The sequence below is a fragment of the Idiotropiscis lumnitzeri genome, chromosome 1 (assembly GCF_059441095.1).
Source record: "Idiotropiscis lumnitzeri isolate Australia: NSW breed Sydney's pygmy pipehorse chromosome 1, RoL_Ilum_1.0, whole genome shotgun sequence".
NCBI classification, from domain to species: Eukaryota; Metazoa; Chordata; class Actinopteri; order Syngnathiformes; family Syngnathidae; genus Idiotropiscis; species Idiotropiscis lumnitzeri.
This window is the reverse complement of record NC_142391.1, coordinates 28,998,289-29,019,133: the sequence shown is the minus strand read 5'-3', so window position 1 is coordinate 29,019,133 and position 20,845 is coordinate 28,998,289. Positions and strand designations below refer to the sequence as shown.

At 40.9% G+C, this 20,845-nt stretch overlaps 2 protein-coding genes and 1 long non-coding RNA gene across 3 annotated transcripts; 2 read left to right on the top strand and 1 right to left on the bottom strand.

Annotated features, from left to right (window-relative positions):
• Window positions 1–621: 621 nt before the first annotated feature.
• pmpca (peptidase, mitochondrial processing subunit alpha) lies at window positions 622–7,639 on the top strand. Its single transcript, XM_088293871.1, has 13 exons — window positions 622–731; window positions 1,734–1,936; window positions 2,142–2,221; window positions 2,546–2,628; window positions 2,970–3,064; window positions 3,138–3,238; window positions 3,793–4,056; window positions 4,144–4,236; window positions 4,717–4,835; window positions 5,582–5,672; window positions 5,750–5,812; window positions 5,895–6,039; window positions 6,872–7,639. Exons 1-13 carry the CDS (start codon window positions 685–687, stop codon window positions 7,039–7,041), a joined length of 1,554 nt encoding a protein of 517 aa, XP_088149997.1. The 5' UTR covers window positions 622–684; the 3' UTR covers window positions 7,042–7,639.
• A 1,181-nt stretch (window positions 7,640–8,820) lies between these two features.
• Window positions 8,821–13,379, bottom strand: inpp5e (inositol polyphosphate-5-phosphatase E). The gene is made up of 9 exons (XM_088293860.1): window positions 12,091–13,379; window positions 11,405–11,528; window positions 11,132–11,229; window positions 10,821–11,065; window positions 10,431–10,538; window positions 9,927–10,088; window positions 9,625–9,740; window positions 9,420–9,556; window positions 8,821–9,155 (listed from the first exon to the last, which is right to left on the bottom strand). Exons 1-9 carry the CDS (start codon window positions 12,795–12,797, stop codon window positions 9,029–9,031), a joined length of 1,824 nt encoding a protein of 607 aa, XP_088149986.1. The 5' UTR covers window positions 12,798–13,379; the 3' UTR covers window positions 8,821–9,028.
• Window positions 13,380–15,202: 1,823 nt separating this feature from the next.
• Window positions 15,203–18,977, top strand: LOC148344142 (uncharacterized). The gene is made up of 2 exons (XR_015845668.1): window positions 15,203–15,556; window positions 18,767–18,977. It is a non-coding gene; the product is annotated as an uncharacterized LOC148344142 (long non-coding RNA).
• Window positions 18,978–20,845: the final 1,868 nt, after the last annotated feature.

Genomic DNA, 20,845 nt, shown 5'->3' with positions numbered 1-20,845 from the left:
TGTCTGAGGTTCTCTGCTGCGCACACCAGCTGAGGCTCTTTCCCTGCCAGACAGGTGACGTTCCAAGTCTGAGATTCAGCTTCTGTAGCTGTGGATCTTACAGCCAAGATCACCTTTGGCCTCTCCCAAAGGTGGTGAGCCCATGTGAAGGGGGACCCACGTCATCCTTTCGGGCTGAGTCTTAGGGGTGAAGGCGCAGCCACTGGACGCTGAGCATCTGATGCTCGCCTTCGAGGGCGCACCTCCAGACCTGGTTCCAGAGGTGTCCGGGCAATAGAAAACTGAATCCATTATTTTTATTCATCAGAAGAGGTCTTTGAGCTGTCCTTGGTCTGGTCTCTCACCTCGGACCTGTTTACCATGTGTGACCAGGGGTTTAAAGCCCCAGACAACTTAGCTCCTAGGTTCAGTGGGAAACTCAAACCCCTCCACTATCATTAGGTGAAGGCACATGGAGGCGTTAGAAATTAAACATTGTTGGGGTTTTTTTTTGTAGTAATTATAGAACAATAAAGAAAATCTATAATCATGTATGTCCATATTTCATTTATTATTCGAAGCGTCATAAACCAAGAAAATAAATTAAAATTCAATCCTATTATTTTCAGGTTGGTGTCATACCGGAAGTAAATCACTGAACCTTTCCCGGGTCAGACTGTTGTTCCGTCTTTCGGTGCAGTCAAGATGGCGGCTCACATGTCCCGGTGTCGAACCTGGAATCGTGTTCAACGGTAACATGCTACGTTGTTTAAAAAACCCAAAAACCAACGAAAAGTGGCCGCATTACAAATAGACGCGTATAGCAACCCGCTTTGGGAAGCAATTGTGTTGTCGTCGTCTGACATGTGTCTTGTGTAACTTTGGGTAGCTTCAAGAGTTAGCTCGATGCTAATTTACAGCTGTTAGTGTCGCAATTCTATGACTCCCCCTTGGTTGCTTTTTAACGTTTATAAATGAAGACGATATACATTTTAATATAATAGAGTGTTCAGCGAATACTGCTGGGGGAGATAGGTAATGAATAGTTAATATTCTCGTCATTCAGAACGCGTCGTATGTTGAGCTCATCTTCACGCTAAAGTGATAAACATCAATAAATAATGCACAGCACGTTCGAAAATGCAATAAAAGTTATTTTTATATTTATTATTTTTAATGTACATAGTTAATATTGTGAATTTCTTTGTAAATAAAACAACACTTGAATGTTCTTAAAAATTCATCAGTAATTTATTGTGAAATAATTGCGAATGATGTGTAAATAAAATAAAAAAAACATTTTGCATTAAATGAAATTCTTAAGGATTGAGAATGAATTCACCTTTTTTTTAAAAAAAAAAGAATTAGTAATATATCAAGAATGCAATCAATCATTGAATATTTGCTAAATATTGAGGAGTAACTTTACTTGTGTAAAGAACGTTGTAATATTCTGAGACTATAGTCAAAATTTTACTTGGGGAAAAGCGTCAATAAAACGTTGAGATTTTTGACAATTCATTAGTAATTTCATGCAGAGTGATAAACATGGAGAAGTAAAAAAAAAAACAAATACTTTGTGAATTGATTGTTTTACAAGAAAACGTGATTAAAATTTGGGTAAATATTGAGGATATTTGAGTAAAAATGTGTAATAACTCATGAATAAAGTTTTTCCGTGGATTGATGACCTGAAAAAATAGTATTAAATTGATGTGATTGAAAGCATAATTCTGTGTGACCTTTCCCAAAAGGTTTGGCATAGCAGCATACCGGAAGTACAGCAGCGGTGGAGGCTACCCCAACATCTCGCTGTGTTCGCCACTGCCTGGCATCCCCAAGCCCGTCTTTGCGTCCGTGGACGGCCAGGAAAAATACGAAACCAGGATAACCACATTAGAAAATGGCCTCAAAGTTGCCTCGCAGAACAAATTTGGGCAATTCTGCACTGTTGGAAGTAAGTTGCCACTTTCTAATGCTAATCATGTGTTTTAATAATAATAATAATATTCCCTTTATTAGTCCCACAATGGGGAAATTCGAGATTCGAACCCAGGTCTCCTGGGGAGACTGGGTCCTGAACGCGGCGCCTTAGACCACTCCGCCATCCTGGCAGCCATTTTCAGAGACTCATTTTAACAAAGCAAACTTCTTTTTTGTAGTATTGGTCAACTCCGGATCCAGACATGAAGCAAAGTACCCCAGCGGAATAGGACACTTTTTGGAAAAACTTGCTTTTTCTGTAAGTTCATTTCCTTATTTTTGGTACCATGTGTTGAATGTTTATTTTGGACAATATTACGGCTTTGTCACACAAAAATTAGTGAAAGTCATTCACTCCAAAAGTTGTTGCTGCATGTTGAGTAATTTACATAAAACATCTCATGTTGACTTTTTTTTTTTTTTTTTTTTTTTCAATGGTTTGTGTTGTTAAACAAATACCTTCTTGAATGGCAATCAAAGACGCTCAACTTCAATAAAGATGCCGTTGTTATAAGGTGTAGCTAACATTGACTTTTGGCCGTCATCATCATCATATTCTATCTAACTGCAGCCATCTTTGTAGTCCACAGCTCAGTACGGCAGTAAAGATGAGATTCTGCTCACACTGGAGAAACACGGGGGGATTTGTGACTGCCAAACGTCCAGGTATCGTCATGAATACATGAGAAGTGTTTTTATGCTACATGTGTTCTACACGTGATCTTTTATGATGTTCTTTATTTTTTGTGTTTCTGATTTTTGTGTGTGTGTTTTATCTATAGTTATAGTCCATTTTGTTTGTGTTTTCTGCATTAGATTTTTTTGGTATTTATTGGTTGTTTTTATCCTGTTGTTGTCCAGAATATTTTTAAGTCTTATTTTTTTTTTAAACAGTGTTTTTGTGTGTGTGTATCTGTGTTTGTTTGTATGTCATGTGTGTTGTGGATGAGCTTTATAAATGCAACGTTTGCCGTGGTGATATTCATGTTGACGTCTGTTGTGGTCAGGGACACCACGATGTACGCTGTGTCTGCTGAGGTGAAGGGTCTGGACACGGTGGTGAGCCTCTTGGCCGACGCTGTCCTGCAACCACGCTTGCTGGGTGAGTCCGCCTCCTAGTAAGATCTCGGCCAATTGTAAGCTGGTGTTTCTGACGGCACGTCGTTTTCGTGTAGACGAGGAGGTGGAGATGACCAGGATGGCGGTTCGCTTCGAGCTGGAGGACCTGAATATGCGACCGGACCCCGAGCCGTTACTCACTGAGATGATTCATGCCGTGAGTGCGCCGTTCATTCTTTCACTGTCAAAAAGCAGAACCTCCTATGAGGTGTATCATAATGTCAGGCAATGCGTGCATCTCCCATACAGGTTTTCACGTGTTACTATTTTTTGTATGCTGGCATTTTTTGATTGGTGTTTTTGTTGTTTATTTTGTGATTTCTGTTTTTTTTTTTTTTGTGCATTTTTTCTGTTTCTATTTGTGTTTTTTGCTTTGTGTGGGTGCCTTTTATGTGTGTTTTTTTGCTGGTTTCTGTGCTGTTTTACTTTCTGTGCGGGGCATTTTTTTGTCTTTTAGTTTTAGTATATTTTATTATTATTTGATTATTTTTTTCCTTACTTGTATTATTCCTTGTATTTTCTTTCCTTCTTTTGCATGGTTGCCTTTTTTCCCCTTTTTTTGTGTTTTTGTATGTTCCAAAGTATCATTATTGCTTTTAAAACTGAATTTACAAGTTAATCACAAAGTAAAAAAAACAAGTTTCTTTGTGAATGCTGTCGATGCACCTCACACATTGTGTAACGTTCTGAAATGTGTGTGTGTGGTCGTAGGCGGCGTACCGAGGCAACACAGTGGGACTTCCGCGCTTCTGCCCGCCACACAACGTGGACAAAATCGACAAGTCAGTGCTGCACGGCTACTTGTCGGGCTACTACCGGCCCGAGCGCATGGTACTGGCTGGTGTGGGCGTGGATCATGAGCGATTGGTGGAGTGCGCCCGCCGCTACCTGCTCGGCGTCCGACCCGTGTGGGGCGACGCCACGCCTGCCCCCGTCGACCGCTCCGTGGCGCAGTACACGGGAGGCATTGTCAAGGTGACTTGTGTCACACTTTCTCATCTGGGTAGCAATTTTGGAGATGCGCGTGTGAAATAAATGATGATTAACGTTTGAATGTTTCAGATGGAGAAGGACATGTCGGACGTAAGCCTCGGACCGACGCCGATACCTGAACTCACGCACATCATGATCGGACTGGAGACTTGCTCCTTCCTGGTACCGCCACTTTTATCACTCTTATATCATTCTATTGTGTTTGTTTATTTTTGGGGGGTATTTGTCAGGTTTGACTATTTTTCCGTTGGCTTTTGTTGTTTTGTGCCTGGATTTTGTGTGTTTTGAATGTTTTTTGTATTTTTAGTTTTCATGCTTTTATTTTGTGTTTTATTTATTTTTTTTGCTTTGTAATTTTTGCTACTTTTTGTTGTAGTTTTGTTATGTTTTTCTTTCCGATTTTGTGTATTGTTTTTCCTTTTTTTGTTGCTCTTCTAGCCCTTAATTTTTTCTTTTTGTGGTGTTTTTTGTTGTTTTTTTTTTCCCTTTTTGTAACTTTTTAGTTTTGTGTTTTTTGTTACTGGTGTTTGTGGTTAATTAAATTTTTGTTGTTCTTTGTATTTCTTTTATTGTATTTTTGCATTACGAAATTTGTGCATGTGTTGCACGTGTGTCTCTCTCTCTCTCTCTCTCTCTCTCTAGGAGGATGACTTCATCCCGTTGGCGGTGCTTAACATGATGATGGGCGGCGGTGGCTCTTTTTCAGCGGGTGGACCCGGTAAAGGCATGTTCACGCGCCTTTACCTCAATGTACTCAACAGGTAAACTTTCATATTGGGCATAAAAAAAGCAGGGCGTGGTGGTAGACCTTCCCACAAAAGACCAGGAGATATGTACCATAAAAACATCCATCCAATATCCAAGCGGCATATTGTCACAAGGGTCGAGTGTGTGACGTCTTCGAGGAATGTAAATTACATCCAACCATCCATTTTCAGCGCCACTTCTCCTCACTAGCATCGCTGGGGGTGCTGCAGCCTATCCCAGCCATCTTCGGGCAGTAGGCGGGGTACACCCTGAACTGGTTGCCAGCCAATCGCAGGGCACAGAAAGACGAACAACCATCCGTGCACAAACGCGCCTTTTTATTTCACATTTTGGTGAGGGGGTTGCTGGTTTTGTTTATTTAGGTTTTATTGATGTTTTCTTTTGTTTCATAGTATTTGTTAAGTGCTTTTTTTTAAATAATTTTTGATTTTTGTATTTAATTCATTTTTGTGTTTGTGCTTCACTTTTTTTCGTTGGTGTTTGTTTTGTTGCTTTTTGCTCTTTTTTGAGTGCCTTTCATAGTTTAGCTTTTCCTGTTTTCTGTTTGATCTTAGGTGTATTTTTTCTTGTTTTTCTGATTGTTTTTTGTGTTGTGTGCTAATTGTGTTTATTTTTTGATCATTTTTAGTTTTATAAATAATTTTATGTTTTCATTTGTCTTTGGACCTAGAATGAGAGCTTTAAACTGTCGGTATTAAGTTTGCTTGTATTTATTTTATTTGTCATGCAATTCCCAAAGGCATCATTGGATGTACAACGCCACATCCTACCACCACAGCTATGAGGACAGTGGCCTGCTTTGCATCCACGCCAGCGCCGACCCCCGACAGGTCACCACCAACTTACCAACAATGTCACAGATGGAATCCAATCCGTTCATACGCATGACTTATACTTGCACCCACAGGTTCGCGAAATGGTGGAGATTATAACACGGGAGTTCATCCAGATGGCAGGAACGGCAGGAGAGGTTTGTGCACAGCTTGGACTTGTGTGTTGTTGTCTTTATGAAATGAATTCATTTACATAGTTTTATTTGGGTGGGAGTCCAGATGGAGTTGGAGCGTGCAAAGACGCAGCTCAAATCCATGCTGATGATGAACCTAGAGGCCCGGCCAGTCATCTTTGAAGACGTCGGCCGCCAGGTTCTCTCCACGGGCAAGAGGAAGCTTCCGCATGAGCTCTGCGCCCTCATAAGTGAGTAGGGGGAAAAAATTTATTTTTTATTTTTTGGGGGGAAAATGCAAACAAATCAATGCAAAAAAGAAAAAAAAATCTACTAAAAATAAGAACATTTCTAAAAACTGTATACAAAGTATAAAAAAATATATATATTTGAAGAAAAATTATCCAAATTATTATAATCCATTTATACACAAATCCTGCTGTAATGTTCCAGACAGAATTCTAAAAATATGAAGAATAGATTGATTGATCTGATAGTGAATTTCTATTGGTTGGCAGTTCTGTGTAAATAACATATTTTGGGGGATGTGTGGTATTTTTGTTTTAGTTAAAAGTAAACTAATGTGTAAAGTGATAAATATAAAAATCATAAGCTAATATAACATTCAAAAGTATTCATGAAAACAGTTTTTAGTCCAAAACAAAACAGAATTAAAAATATATATATATTTATATATTTACAAAAATATAGATACAATTAAAACAACAAAAAACAACTTCTACCTAAATTTAATTTTTGCAAAAATATCTTAAAACTAAACAAATATGAAAGCATTTATATTTTCATAAAAAGGGCTAAAATATTTTTGGGGAATAAAATTTCTTACAAATTTGAAAAGAAAACATTCAACAGAAAACAAATATATAACTAGGATTTTATCAATACTCTATTGTATTATGTATATTTTTCCATAGCAAATTTCCTAAAATTTAATATAAAAATTGTATTGTTTTCTATTTGAAAAGGAAAGCTACAGGAAAATATTCGGAAGAGAGATACGCATTATATAAAAATGAGCTCCTCCATGATTGTTTGAGTGTGCCGTTTTTGGGGGCATCGCAGGTGAAGTGAAGGCAGATGACATCAAGCGAGTGACGGCCAAGATGCTGCGCAGCAAGCCGGCCGTGGCGGCGCTGGGGGACCTAACAGAGCTGCCGTCCTACGAGCACATCCAGGCCGCCCTGTCCAGCAAAGACGGGCGGCTGCCGCGCACCTACCGCCTTTTCCGATAAAAAAATAATAATAATAATAACAACAACAAACAAGAAAAAGAAACATGTAAATAAACCAAACGGACACTCACACTGAACTTACCGGGTGCCGACTAATACTACAGTGTGTCACCTGTTATAACAGCTAGTATTTATTCTATCCAAAGAATAGAAAAATGGGGAAAAAAAATACAAATCACCACAGGACAATGCCAAAATCAGAATGGATATTTGTTTTTAACTGTTGTTAAATGAATACAAAATATGATAAAATGTAAAATACAAAACAGGAAGGCCTTAACATGGGCTGCACATATTTTTGAAGGGGCTACAGTATGCATTCGTTTTGAATTTGAAACATGGCTTCGAAGCAACACGTCTTTCCGCAATATTGCTGTATTTTTTTCCTTCTTTTTTAATGAATATTTTGGAAAAATTTGCAAGACACTGAAGCTGCGGAAAGTGAAGCGCGAAGTGGCAAGGGATTACTGGTGAAGAACATGATGTTTAATGTATGAACAAAGAACACTTTGTATAGCTGTATAATGGGCATTTTAGGCAACATGTCGCCTGAAACATGGACGTCAACTGTTAATAAAAGCAACCATTTCCCCGTTAAGATATATTTTTAAAAATTGTTTATGATAGTGCTTCTACAGAAAGAGATCCTGAGGAGTTATAAACAGGCACTTTTTTTTTTTACTCTTTTTGTGGAAAAAGGACAGAGGACTAAGGGATTCAATACATAGACACGTTACAACAATAGTAATAATACAAGTAATATAAAGGCTGGGGTTCTCAAACTTTTTTCGTTCATGGGATGTTTTTCCAAGGACACGTATTTTGTCTGGATAAAATCCGAACTCTTAGTACAATGAAGTATTTTTCCAAGATGAATTGTAACTTTATGGTAAAGTATTTTTTTAAGAAAAAAAAATATCTCTTCATCAATAATTTTATGTATGAAAACGGACTCTTCCACGGATTAATAACCTAATTAGAATAGAATTCATAAAAAGTTAAGTTAAAAATATTTTTGGAGCGTTATAACTTTTACTCAGGAAAATACACCTTTATTCGCCCCCAAATAAATTTGACTATAATGTTGACATGCCGTACACCTTTTTTTTCTAAAATGTATTTAAATACAGCTGTATGTATGAATGTGTATCTGTGTGTGTGTGTGTGTGTATGTATATATATATATATATATATATATATATATATATATATATATATATAATTACTAATTATATTAATTATTATTTATTTTTTTAAGGCAGTCACAATCACGTTGATGCTTTTAGCCCAAAGCTTAAGTAGGCAGATGTACTTCGTTCGTTGTTTATTTTGTTGGCCCCCCTAAGAGCGTAATTAGCATAATGTCATTTTCGAGGCCAGACCGATGTCTTTTTTTTAGGCTAATGCAGATATTTGGCAGAAAAATATTCTGATCACCTATTAATTGACCAAATATATTTTAAAAATATGTAATGAATAAAATAACTTCATTTAACGCTTACAACAATAGAGATGTGAATTGCAGGCCGGACTTTTTTGTTTAATTTGTGGGGCGATGTTTGTGCTTGTTTTCCAAAACTGTTTAAAAGAATTTAATGACTTGGGCAATTATGCTTTTAGTCCAACGGTACAAAGGTATGCACTATTTTTTTTTTAATAGTACCGCATCATTTACCAAATTATTTTGCAGACCCCCGATTTGAGAACCACTTATATAAGGCATCTGGTTAGGACCACACATAAAATCCTTGAAATGAAAAGATGGAAATGCAGCATGATGTTAAACGAAAAAAAAATCTTATTTTTCCTTTGGCATCCAAAAAAACCCCACATTTTTAGTAATGGTCCAGTTATTTGAAAAATGTCCCAAGACATTACGTTAATACTGACATTGGAATTATGGGAATGTCGTGGGTCCTGCCCTCGAGTACTCCCTATTCTGACCATTAGGTGGCGCTGAGGAACCGCCTGTGGTTTCAGGTATATTTCATGATATGGTGCACACGCTGCTTTGGTTCTTCATGGCCTCCCTCATCTTCAGCTCCCTGCTGATCCTCCTCTTGATGCCCTCCAGGTACAGGCTGCGGTCAAACTGTCCTGCTCCCAATGGAATGCTGCGCAACACAGGCACGGAAGCGCTTACAACAGAATTTGTTGAACAAATCTGGCTTTTAGATTGGTTCAATTGTAAATGGAAATGTCTTACAACACGACTGTACCTACCTACTTATCCATTTGCTTACGTTGATGTATCACTACTTACATGTACATTAATTACCTACTTATGTACCTATCCAAGTGTACACATTAATCTGTTTCCACACTTGGATTCCTATTTTTCTACTTCTCCACCAATCAGAGTGTGTCATAATACTCACGTGTCTCGGCCCGCCTTCAGTTTGACGTTGTAGATACCGATGACGGGTCGGTGGTCTGAGGTCTTGATGTTGGAGCAGCTGGCATATTTGAGCACGTGGATGTCATCTGCGTACCTGGTCCGGAACAAGATCCTGTCCTGGGGAAGCACGCAAACAGTTTTTTTTTTTGGGGACTATTGCATTTGACGGCATTGGATCTTCTTACAGTGTACGATGGTGTCCTCTGTTTGGCGCTGGTGTCATACACATCGCTGCCAATGTCAAACTTGTACGTAGGCAGGAAGTGGATGTCGGCCTCATGGAAGCCTTTGAAGATAGAACCTGGGGAAAAACAAGGCCATATGCATTCAATCAATTTCATTCTGTGGCAACAAATCTATAAAAAAAAAGAAATTTTCCATCCCATACAATATCCCATACCCATTCCAATTTCTCCATCAACCAACCTACAGTATATTGGTACCGTCATTCTTATTTACCCACCACAAGAAACCCGCAAAAACCTACCGTCTTTCATCTCCTTGGATAGCTGGTCGTGCTCCATCAGGGCATCCATGTCGTCTCCAGATGTGCTCTTGATGATACTCTCCACACCAGTACGCTCGTGACCCAGACGGAAGTTGAAGTCCCCGAACCAGAAGACCTGATCGAACCGTGTGGTGACGTCAGCTACGTGATTCACAGAGACAGAGGCACAACATTGAAGTGGTGAAAAAAAAAGAAGAAACCAGCGGTTTAAACAATGCCTGTGCCTTCAAATAATTCAAGTTCCTCTGATGGCCTTCTCATAGTACACAACGATTAGACGGCTTTGGACTGACCCCACTTTGTCAAACAGCAAAGGCTAAGGTAAGGAGGTGTAATTGGTTTATAATGGCTTATCATATGTGTGTATTATGTTTGCCTTATTGGTGCACTGCTTCTTTTAAAAAAAAAATGATACAGCATAGTTGTATTGCAATTTTGCAGACACCCATACTAAAGCTCTCGGCTTGAGAACCCCTTCCTTACATGACGTGGATCGGTAGGGGTTGGTATCTGGTAGTCCCTTGGGAAGCGCCAATGCCTCAACGATCTTGTTGTAGTCCAAGATTCTCTCGTACACTTTGGCGTCTCCGGCTGGAAAACATTTTGTAACAACGCGTCAGCATAATCCATCTATTGTCTATACCGCTTGTCCTCACTAGGGTCTCAGATGAGCTGGAGTCTATCCCATATGAGTTTAAGTGAGAGGTGTGGAACACCCAGGACTGGTCGCCAGCCCAACACAGGGTGCATACAAATATGTATTCATAGCTACAATTTAGAGCTTTCAATGAACCTACCATGCCTGTTTTCAATAATACGTGAGGATAAAGTGTAACAAAACGGCATCTTCTGAAGTCTGCCTTTGATGCTTACAGGTGAAATGTGACGTGATGAAGAGGAATGACGTGCCGAAGAAGGTGAAGGCCACAGCCACAGCGCCTTTGGTCTTGATCTGCGAGATGATCCTGGTGGTGACGGTGGCGTGCTCCACCTCAGAGCAGAACCAGATCAGGTCGCGGCGGATGAAGGCGCTGAGGTACAGGACGCCGTGGGACGCCGCATACAGCATGACGTAGTGTGGACCCAGAGACTCCTGGAGGCGTGTCTCCCACTCCCTCCTACATGCACACGCACATGCACATGTGTGTGACCCACAAAGCAACTAATGTATCGTAGGTGAGTACCTGTCAGGACATCCTTCCTGCACTCCAATAATGTAAAAGTCTTGTGCATATTCTGAGTCGGTCGGAAGGAGAAGGTCATCCAGGTTGGACGGAAGACCCTGGGGGACAACAAACATAAACACAAAACAAAGACACACACACACACAGAGAGACATGGACGGACACAAAAATACACACAGACAGGCACACCCCCGCACACGCACTCACACACACCGTCATTGAAGTTCAATAAGACTCACACCAATGTATCGTTATCAAGAATCTGCGTCGTACCTTCTCCCCCTGCATGTTCCATGTGACCACGTAGACTCCGAGCCTCCGGTCAGGGAAGTAGCGCTGGAGCTCCTCCACCCCCAGCAGGGCGCCGCTGCCTAGCCCTCCACCCTCCAGAAAGCTCCTAAAAGACAACATACTCATTTACTCTCTTCTTTGTTTACACTTGTATGACAGTTTAGTAATGTTCTAATGCAGGGATGGCCAACTTAAATTATGGTATTGATATCGGTGAGTGCTCAATGAGTGAATACCGGTACTGGTATCGGTCTGAAAATAGTGGGAAAACATTGAAAAACATCTGCAACTCTGTGAATCCACGATTGTTCCGCCAAGCGTATGCGTGGGTCCAAAGTAGTAAAGGAAATATTCATAATCCCAGCCCCCCCAAAAAGTTTAGTTATTTTCTTTTTCATTAAATGAATTTAGGGGCCACTCAGAGTGTGGGGCCACATGCGATATCACCTGTACTGTACAAATAGTATTAGGAAAGGTCATTGTGTGACCCTGAAAACCCAACTGTGCAATATTTTGGTTACAGCCCACAAACGGTGTGCGTCTCCCTAACAAGGATGACCAACTTTAAGGCCAATTAATCACAACTCCAAATAGAGTCCGTGGGAAGTACAGATACCTAAAAAATCAAATCAAATAAAAAATGTGCGCACCTAACTGGAGCATCGTACCTGTTTCTGACCTCCTGAGGTTTGATGGGGCTCAACACGCTGCTGGTGGACCTCATGGAGTTGACAGACAGGCTATCCGATCCGGCGTCGCTCTCACTCAGGTTCCTGTGCAGCAGCAGCAGCCTCTCGGCGCTCCTGGCGGCGTAATCCGAGCAATCCTTGTCAATCCTATTACTGGCCCTCAGAGCAGCCGACACGAAGTTGTGCCGCAGGGCGGGCAGCGGCGCCGAAGTGGGCTGCACCGGTGACAGGCGCAACCCGGAGGACCGCAGCCGGGGGTCCAGGCAGTCGATCCGCGGCTCGGCGGCCGGGCTGCGCCCGCATTCGGACAGGCTGCTGCCTCTCTTCCGGAACAAACCGGGGGTCACTACACTGGGCTCGCTTGTGGGTGAACCCAATTCTTTGAGGGAGTCCGTGGACGAGCCCACCGGGTCGCTCAAGCTCTCCTGACTGGATCTCAGCCTCCTGGCGCGGATACTCTCCTCCGGCATCTTCTTGCCCTTCCATTTGCTGGGCAGCGAGGGCGGCCGAGGCTGGTACGGGCTGTCCCCCGCCGCGTTTCGCGCAGCTTGCTGCAGTTTGAGGACGTTGTTGAACTCCTTGCACATTTTGTGGTCCACCAAAGAGGCCTTGGGCGCTCGAGAGTCACTGGCGACCGTCACCGGGCTGCGGTTGCCCGGCCTCTCGCCGTCTCCGTTCTCCGTCATCCTTGAGTCGCTACCAATGTTATTTTTAAAATGTCGGCCTGTTTCATCCTTTCACTTAAAAAAAATTAAATATGAAAATATATATTGGGATGAAGCCGTGGCTCACGACACCTGGCTTGATAGCAACGCAGCTAGGCTAGGACGATCCTCGCTAAACGAACTTAGCATACAGTGAATGTACACACGAGATACATTCTTAAAGGTATTAAATACATTCTCTATGTCGGTTATCTGTCATTAAACAGAATACATTAGAAATTTACAGCCGCGTTTAACGTTGTTTTATCGCCCCCCGGAGCAACTCGATTACGAATAACAGGTAGCCGGGCGACTTCCTTAACAACGTTTGACAACAACTACTTCGTTGCTAAGAGGAAGTTGGCAACGTGGCCAGCGAGGCACCGCACTGCCCCGACCTGGTGGGCGGGAGAAGTACATGCAACTGCGCACTCGGGAGTTGGTTTGCAATGGGAAGTTTGGGTCAGAAACCCTGATTTAATACCCTAATCCTGTTTGAAACTATAAAATAAACTTAAACCCCTAACTATTGTTTAAAACCTTACCTTGAAATTTTATCATTGGCTTTTTGGTAATCCTAAACCTGTCTTAAAATGTCAAATAAAAAACCCAATTATTGTTTTAAAAATGAATACAATAAGCAATTATATCCTGAAGCCTCGATTGAAACATTACTTCGAAACCGATACTTAAAACTTAAAGCTATCCTGGCCCTGCCTAACATGGGATAAGAGTGTTTCAAAGCAGTGTTTCAAGAAGAACCGGTTAGAGTTTTAGGACGGGGTTACGGTTCCAAAGCATGATTTAAAATCAGTTTTAGACTTTCAATTGAGGGTTTCAGACCTGAGTTCAGGTTTCAAATAAGATGGCAAGGAAAGCTAAAAGCGATACTAAAAAGATTCTACCACAATCCGGAAGAAGACACTTAGCAATCGAGCCACTGTATTAAATATAAAACACTTCGCGAAGCATCTCTATCCAATGAAAGCACGTGACTCTTCAATCATGTAAATAATCAAGTAGTGACTTCTTTCAATTGCTATTACAGTCATGACGTGAAGCAAAAATAAAAGTATGAAATTTAAAAATAGCCATGTTCCACTTCTCACTCTGTGAGTGAGTGACGTCTTGGAGGAGCGTATTATTAGAAACACATCTTTCTTCTTCTCCACCTCCTCGCTTTCTCTTTATCTTTTCTCCTCCAGAGGACGCAGATGCTGGGGGGAAATCGATGCCCCGATATGAGACGGGGTCCTTAATGAGGATCAGAAACATCTTCATAAAGACCCCTAATCCAGCACTTAATCCCTCGTTACACAATCATCTACATTCAGCGAGAGGCCTCGTTGTTCATCCCTCCGTCCGCCTTTGTCTTGACTCGTCTTTGTCATTTCGGCTTTTATTTTTTCAGGCGCTCTCATTACACTTTCAGATTGGGTGCAAATTGTGCTTTTGTGTGCACCCCTGCTCGATCTCAAATTGAAGACATATGCTTAATTAATGAGGGAGAAGCACACAAATGATGGCTCCCAAGTGGGACACGTGGATTAAAGTTGATGGCAAAAGTTGAACTCCAGAAATCTTTGACTGGCCTTCAAACCTCAAAGGAACCTTTTGGAAATGTATTTTTATGACAGAGAAGACATAGAGTGGACATTTTGGAACAATAGGTAAACTGCATCTACACTGATGGTCCATCATAATCTTCATTCTCACGTTCATTCACGACATTTTGGGTTTTAAATTAGGCTTTAGTGTTTCAAACTAATGTCTGAATTTCAAATTAGGCTTTGAATCCAGGCTCAGTGTTTCAACTTTGTTTTTCAAGACAGGGTTTGGGTTTTAAAGAGTTTCGAGACAAGGTTGGAGTTTCAAAGTAGGGTTTCCAGTCTGTCTTAGTGTTCCACTGTAGGGTTTTCCAGGCATAGTTAGGGTTTACAATTAGCTTGCGTTCAGCTTTCCGACAAGGGTTAGTGTTTCAGCATAGGCTTAAAACTTTCAAATTGGATTTTACGGTTTCAAATTAGGGTTAGAGTTACAAATTAGGGTTTCTAGTAAGAGTCAGGGCTTCAAATTTAGGTTTCAAGCCTGATTTAGGGTTTCCAGCCAGCATTAAGGTTTCAAAATTGGTTTAACAATTTAAACTAAGGTTGTGGTTTCAAATTAGGCTTTAAGGTAATTAAACCTGGGTTAGGTTTTAAACAAGACTTGGGAGTTCAAGCAAGCTTTACAGTCAAGTTAAGGATTTCAAGTGATTCCTTAAAAAAAAAAACAAGGGTTAGTTTTTCAAAGTAGGTTTCAAAAGAGGCTTTGAAACTTGGTTTGATAGTATTCCTCTCTGTCATTAGGGATGCGATTGCATCCATTGCCAGAAGGTGGCAGTGATTGTCTGGTGCATCCTTTCTCATCTGGTCCGGTGTCAAGCGATAAGGACAAAAAGGCTGGGTGAGGCACAGGTCAAGGGTTTGAAAGTGGCCTCATCCTGTCTTCAAGTCGAGGGACCGAGGTCTGGTGTTTTAAAATTAACACAGCTCTGCGTTCAAAAGGCTGTCGTTCGTATTTCTAGGCGGATGATGTGGTGGGATCAGGAACTTCCTGTGTGTAACAGGTGGGCTCCCTTCATGCCTGTGAATAGACCAGACGATACCTTACCACAACATCAATGAACACACAGCTGCAGTGCAAACAAACGACGAACTTCCTCCTAATTATACAGAAACACTCAACAATGTGCTGTCCAGGTAAGACAAACTGATATGTGACATGAATTAATAATAATCCACCCATATCCTCTATATTTGGACAACACATGTCGGCTACTGACTGGCCAACTAAACAACTTATCTCTATAAGCTACCTTCCTACCTTGCCTCATACCTAGCAAGCCATCTAGCAACCGTTCTACCTAGCTTCTTACCTATAGCTAGCAAACTACCAAGTCAACAAGTTAACTACATGCCAACCTAGCTAACCAGTAGCTACCTAGCCGAAATGCAACCCTCCTACCCACCTAGCATTGGTGGCCGACAATCTAACTACCTACTTGTTAAGGTTATTATAGTTAAAAAAACTAAAATTGAAACAAACTTAAAGTTAACAAAATAAAATAAAAATGAAACTTATTTTTTTAAATACATCTCTACATCTTATGCATTTAACTAAAAGTAACTAGAACTATTTTGACAATGTCTTTTGTTTTCCTCTTTTTTTTTTTTTACTATTATGCATAAGTTTTTGGGGGTTTATTTTAAATGTGGTTATTTTGCTATTATTGTATGTTCGTACAGAAGATAGAAGGTCAAACAGTCATTTGAGAATTGTCCTTTATTGTATTACACGCTGTTTAATTTCCTTTTTTTTTTGCACTCAACAAATACTCAATTTATATTTAGATAAAAAAAACAAACTAAAACTAACAAACAATAAATTTGAACAAAGCATTTTCAGAAAAATAAAAACTAACAAACATGCTCTAAAAACAAATTCAAACTAGTTAAACAACAAAAATTAAAACCAAAAATGAAAACTATCATGAAATGGAAAAATCTAATTATTATAACCCTTTTAATTGCCTACCTGTTACCAAGCTACCAGCCTTTTTAGATGCTTCCCTACATTTCAGACTCAGTAATGAAACAGGACTTATATACTTTAACGAGTGTTGTTGTCCCCCCACCCCACACAAATTCCGTATCTGTAGCCTACTTCTACTTTAGTGCAGACTACCGTGGGTATCTTAGCCACATGCGCCCATTCCCAAAGATAGTGAACTGTTTATTTACAGATCATTAGGGAGCTCGGGAAGAGCCTCTCGTCAGACCCGGATCGGTCCCCTTCTTTGCGGTCACGTCCGCCAGGGTGTCGACAGCCACTGGCGGGGCATCAAAGAGTAAAGTGACTGATGGGAGACCGCTCACTCAGTCCTAATCTGCTCGCAGAAGGGAGGATCCAATCCGGATCTTCCCTTCCAAGCTTGAGGTTTTTCCAAGTAAGACAATGCATTAGCCAGATAAAGGCCTCTCGACTGAGGCTGGATCTGCGTGAGCCTTACTTTCTTCTGCGCCCTATCTGCTCCACGAGCTTCTTAAGCTTGGCCTTATTTCGTGCCTCTTTTATCGTGGCTCTGACAGTCTCCTTCACTTTTCCACCCAAAAAAACAAAAAAAAACAAAACCAACCTGCTCCATTGAAAACATCATTCTTTATCTTTGCCGTAGTACTCAATAAAGGTTAAAGTAATATATCTAAAAATGATTGTGCATGATTTAGAAAGGGGGTGGCACGTTGGGTGACTGGTTAGCATGATGGCCTCACAGTTCAAAGGTGCAGGGTTTGATTCCAGCTCAGAATGCCTTTAAAGTAGGGTTTCGAGAACGGTTTAAAGTAAGGCTCTGAAGCCGGAATTTGGGTTTGAAGCCTGGGTTAGTTTTTCAAAGAAGCATTTCAATCTTAGGTTTTGGGTTTCAAACAATGAATAGGGTTCCAAGATGGGAGTAGTGCTTGTAATTAGGATTTTAAGATTGGATTAGGTTTTGTATTTAGGGTTTAAAATCAGGTTAGGGTTTCAAAGTAGGACTTCAAGTCAGGAATGAAGTAGTGTTTCAAGATAACATTAGGGTTTCAAGCTACATTTTTTCACGTTCGCTAACATACGTTTGTTCACGATAGGTTTAATCTTTTCTAGTACGGTTATGGTAATTCACGTTGAGGTTAGGATTTCAAAGTAAGGCTGTCAAGGCAGGAATTGAGGAGTGTTTCGAGCCAAGGTTGATATTAAAGCAGGGGTGGGCAAACTACGGCCCGGGGGCCACATGCGGCCTGTTAAACGTTTTAATCCGGTCCGCCGAACTTGAAATAAAGTAAATGAATAAACCTCGTTAATGTTTTATTTTCTAAATACTCTGGTTTTTCAAAGACCTATATTTTGTTGTAATGCTTTTGTTCACTTTCATTTAAAACTAAATGCCTTTTTTTTTTTCATCGATGCGGTCAGGTTACCAAAACACTCCATCCGTCTGTTCCTGGTCCGGCCCCTCGGTCAAATTTTAAAACCCATTGTGGCCCACCAATCAAAAAGTTTGCCCTCCCCTGTTTTAAAGTCTGGGTTAAGGTTTTATAGAAGGACTTCAGGACAGAGTTAGCTGTTTAAATTTCAAATCAGTTTCACGGTTGTGTTGGGGTTTCATTCCTCAAGTCAGGTTTCAAGACAGGTTTAGTGTTACCAGATCTGTTTCTCGGCAAGGTTGAAGTTTAAAGTTAGTTTTTAAGACTAGGTTAGGGTTTTGAATTGGGGTTTCAAGATAAGGTTAGGGTTTCTAATGAGGTTTTCAACATGAAGTAAGGACTTCAAATTGGGGTTTAATGCCTGATTAGGGTTACAAAGTAGGGTTTCAAGACAGGGTCGGACTTTCAAAGGAGGGTCCCAAATTAGGGTTTCAAGACAAGATTAGGGGTTCGAATAAGGGTTTCAATTCAGGATTAGTGTTTCAATGTAGGGTTTCGAGACCAGGTTGGGGTTTCAAGCTAAGGTCAGGGTTTCAAATCAGAGTTTGAAAACTACTTCAGGCCAGGGTTTCAAATTAGGATTTCAATCTTCATTCAGGATATCAAATTAGGGTTTCAAGACAAGGTTAGGGTTTCAAATTACTTTCTCAAGAAACAATTAGTGTTTCAAAGTTTCAAGTTAAGTTTAGTACACAACGATAGTTTCATAGTAGGGCTTCAAGTTTAGTTTAAGGGTTTCAAGACAAGACTTTCAAAGTAGGGTTTCAAACATGATCATACAAGTTAGTAATTATTCAATAAGAAACGATCATTATCATGTTTGGACAACTCTCAAGAAACGAGAGCCCGTCTGATTGGGCCGTCACTGACAACCGGATCCAATCAGGGTTAAGCTGTCAACGTCGTGTGTATTTTCCAGTTTGACGGATGGACGTGTTTCTCTCTCAGCAGACAGAGCGGACGATAACCAGACGACAACACCGGACGGGAAGGGAAGCGGAGCGAGCCCCAGACGTCACATCTGCCGCTAAATAGTCCCATGGGGGGCCACCGGGGCATGGGAACCTTGGTCCTCTCACCCAATCCCCTACACCCAAAATCAGACCCAATGCCGACTTTAGCTCTCAAGTATGGAAAAAATAAACGCTCCTAAAACCTGTCCTTGTTTCCATGGGGGATCTCCATGACGACAGACGATAACGTCCCATGACACACTTTTTGAACATGGCGGAAAGTATGACTCCGTGTAAAAGATAGAAGAATAGCTCTTCTTCTTCTACGACTACTACTGTAAGTACCGTAACTCAGTAAAATGATGCAATATTAAAGGATCTGGACGGCCAAGATGGCCCATTTTTTACTAACACGCTCAGTTTATACATTTTTGATCAGGAAACTGAAATTATTTAACGTCTTTTTTTATCCATTAATTTTGGAGAAGTTAGGAAATAAGTCACGACTTGAAAAACGCCTACTTTTAATGAGGAATATGGCCACGCCCCCCTCCGCTCTCTCCAGGTTTCTGCGAGTCATTAAAGGGACTTGTTACAAACTCTCCGTTGGAAATCATTGTACTTTCATTGCTTACAATGTCCAAAAACAGTGATCAAAATTCACGTGGACATCCCTACCTTTGACCACTTCAACAAATCAAAAGGATTAACCTCTCCGTGGCAGATTTATATGGAAATGTGGAAGTGAGCAGATGCACTCGCAGAGCTCCATATAAGAGACTGGGAGGACATGCACACAAGCACACTACTGCTACTTTGCTGATCACGGTTAGAACGTGCGGGGCAGAAAGCACCAGTCGGGATATTTACAGAGACTGAAGTGGGAATGAGTCGATGAGAGGAGTAGATTCCTAGAGCCAAGTAGAACACAAAAGGAACTAAAGTAGAAACAAAAAAATACATCTGAATTGTTTATTAAGTCTAAGGAGAATTTGACAAAATAAAATGAAACACAATCAGAATACTTTTTTGATGGCAGATGAAAGCAAAAATAAAGCAATACCTTTACATAAAAAAAAAAGAAAAGGTCCCATATATATTCACCACCGCATGCCTTGAAACCGCCCCATGAGCTAGTTCCTCCTCCCCGAGAACCAGCCTAGTTTAAATACATGACAATAGGCAACATTTAGCACTTGAGTTTGAAAGTAGACTGACGAGTGGTGGATTTTGGTGGAACACTTTGTCCTTGTTTTGACATTCCAGTCAAGGTCACCAGTGGCCTCATTACAGCTAAAAATAGACCTCATTGTTTGTCTACTTTTTTCCCTTGGGTCTTTAGTTCTGGGCTTGGCATTCTCTTAAGCACTCAAAACACATTTGTGCAAAAATGCTATGAGCTAAATGCGAAAGTATTGGTTTGTTGTTCTGCTGTAATCTTATAAACGATTTGCAAATACAGCAGAGGAAGATTTGGGTGAGGTTTGCGTGGACATTCACACGGAAACATGCATGCTGTTTCCTGATGTCACAACCTCTTTCCCAGGCTCTTGAGGAATTTGCTTTGGAAGCAAAAAAAGGAAAAAATTGTAGCGGTCTGCATCAGAGGAGCAAATGTACTTACAGCAGTGGCGTGCCAAGGGTGTGTGTCGGGGTGCGTGTGTGCGTGCGTGCGTGCGTGTGTTTTGAGGGGTTCACCTGAGAGTGACATCCACTGCCCTCCATATGATCGATGGATCCTCAATGAAGAGGCATCAAACAATTTCTTGGATAGAAGGGCATAAAGGCCATCATAAGTTGGATGTATATTAACAACGAATGGCAAAATCTTCCTTTCATATCGTATCATAACTTGGTTGGTGAGACTGGACGACTGGTCTCACAAATACGGCAGTATGAGAACGAGCAATTCTCCCTGGGCCCAGTAAACACACCGTCCCACAGTCAGCATCTGCTCAGTCATGCGCTTCCACACAAATCATGTGGGAAACTGATGGTGGGGCTGATACGAGCTGATGAGGTGTGAACCTCCTCATGTTTACAAATTCAAACACAGACTGTAAACAAACAAGTT

Bases quoted from the DNA above. Each gene is read 5' to 3' on its own strand.
- pmpca (XM_088293871.1), top strand. From the start codon at position 685: ATGGCGGCTCACATGTCCCGGTGTCGAACCTGGAATCGTGTTCAACG. The intron at 2,222-2,545 runs GTAAGTTCATTT...CCATCTTTGTAG, and splicing joins TGGAAAAACTTGCTTTTTCT to TCCACAGCTCAGTACGGCAG. The intron at 6,040-6,871 runs GTGAGTAGGGGG...GGGGCATCGCAG, and splicing joins TGAGCTCTGCGCCCTCATAA to GTGAAGTGAAGGCAGATGAC.
- inpp5e (XM_088293860.1), bottom strand. From the start codon at position 12,797: ATGACGGAGAACGGAGACGGCGAGAGGCCGGGCAACCGCAGCCCGGTG. The intron at 11,529-12,090 runs GTACGATGCTCC...GTTGTCTTTTAG, and splicing joins CCTCAGGAGGTCAGAAACAG to GAGCTTTCTGGAGGGTGGAG. The intron at 10,539-10,820 runs GTAAGCATCAAA...AATGTTTTCCAG, and splicing joins CATCACGTCACATTTCACCT to CCGGAGACGCCAAAGTGTAC.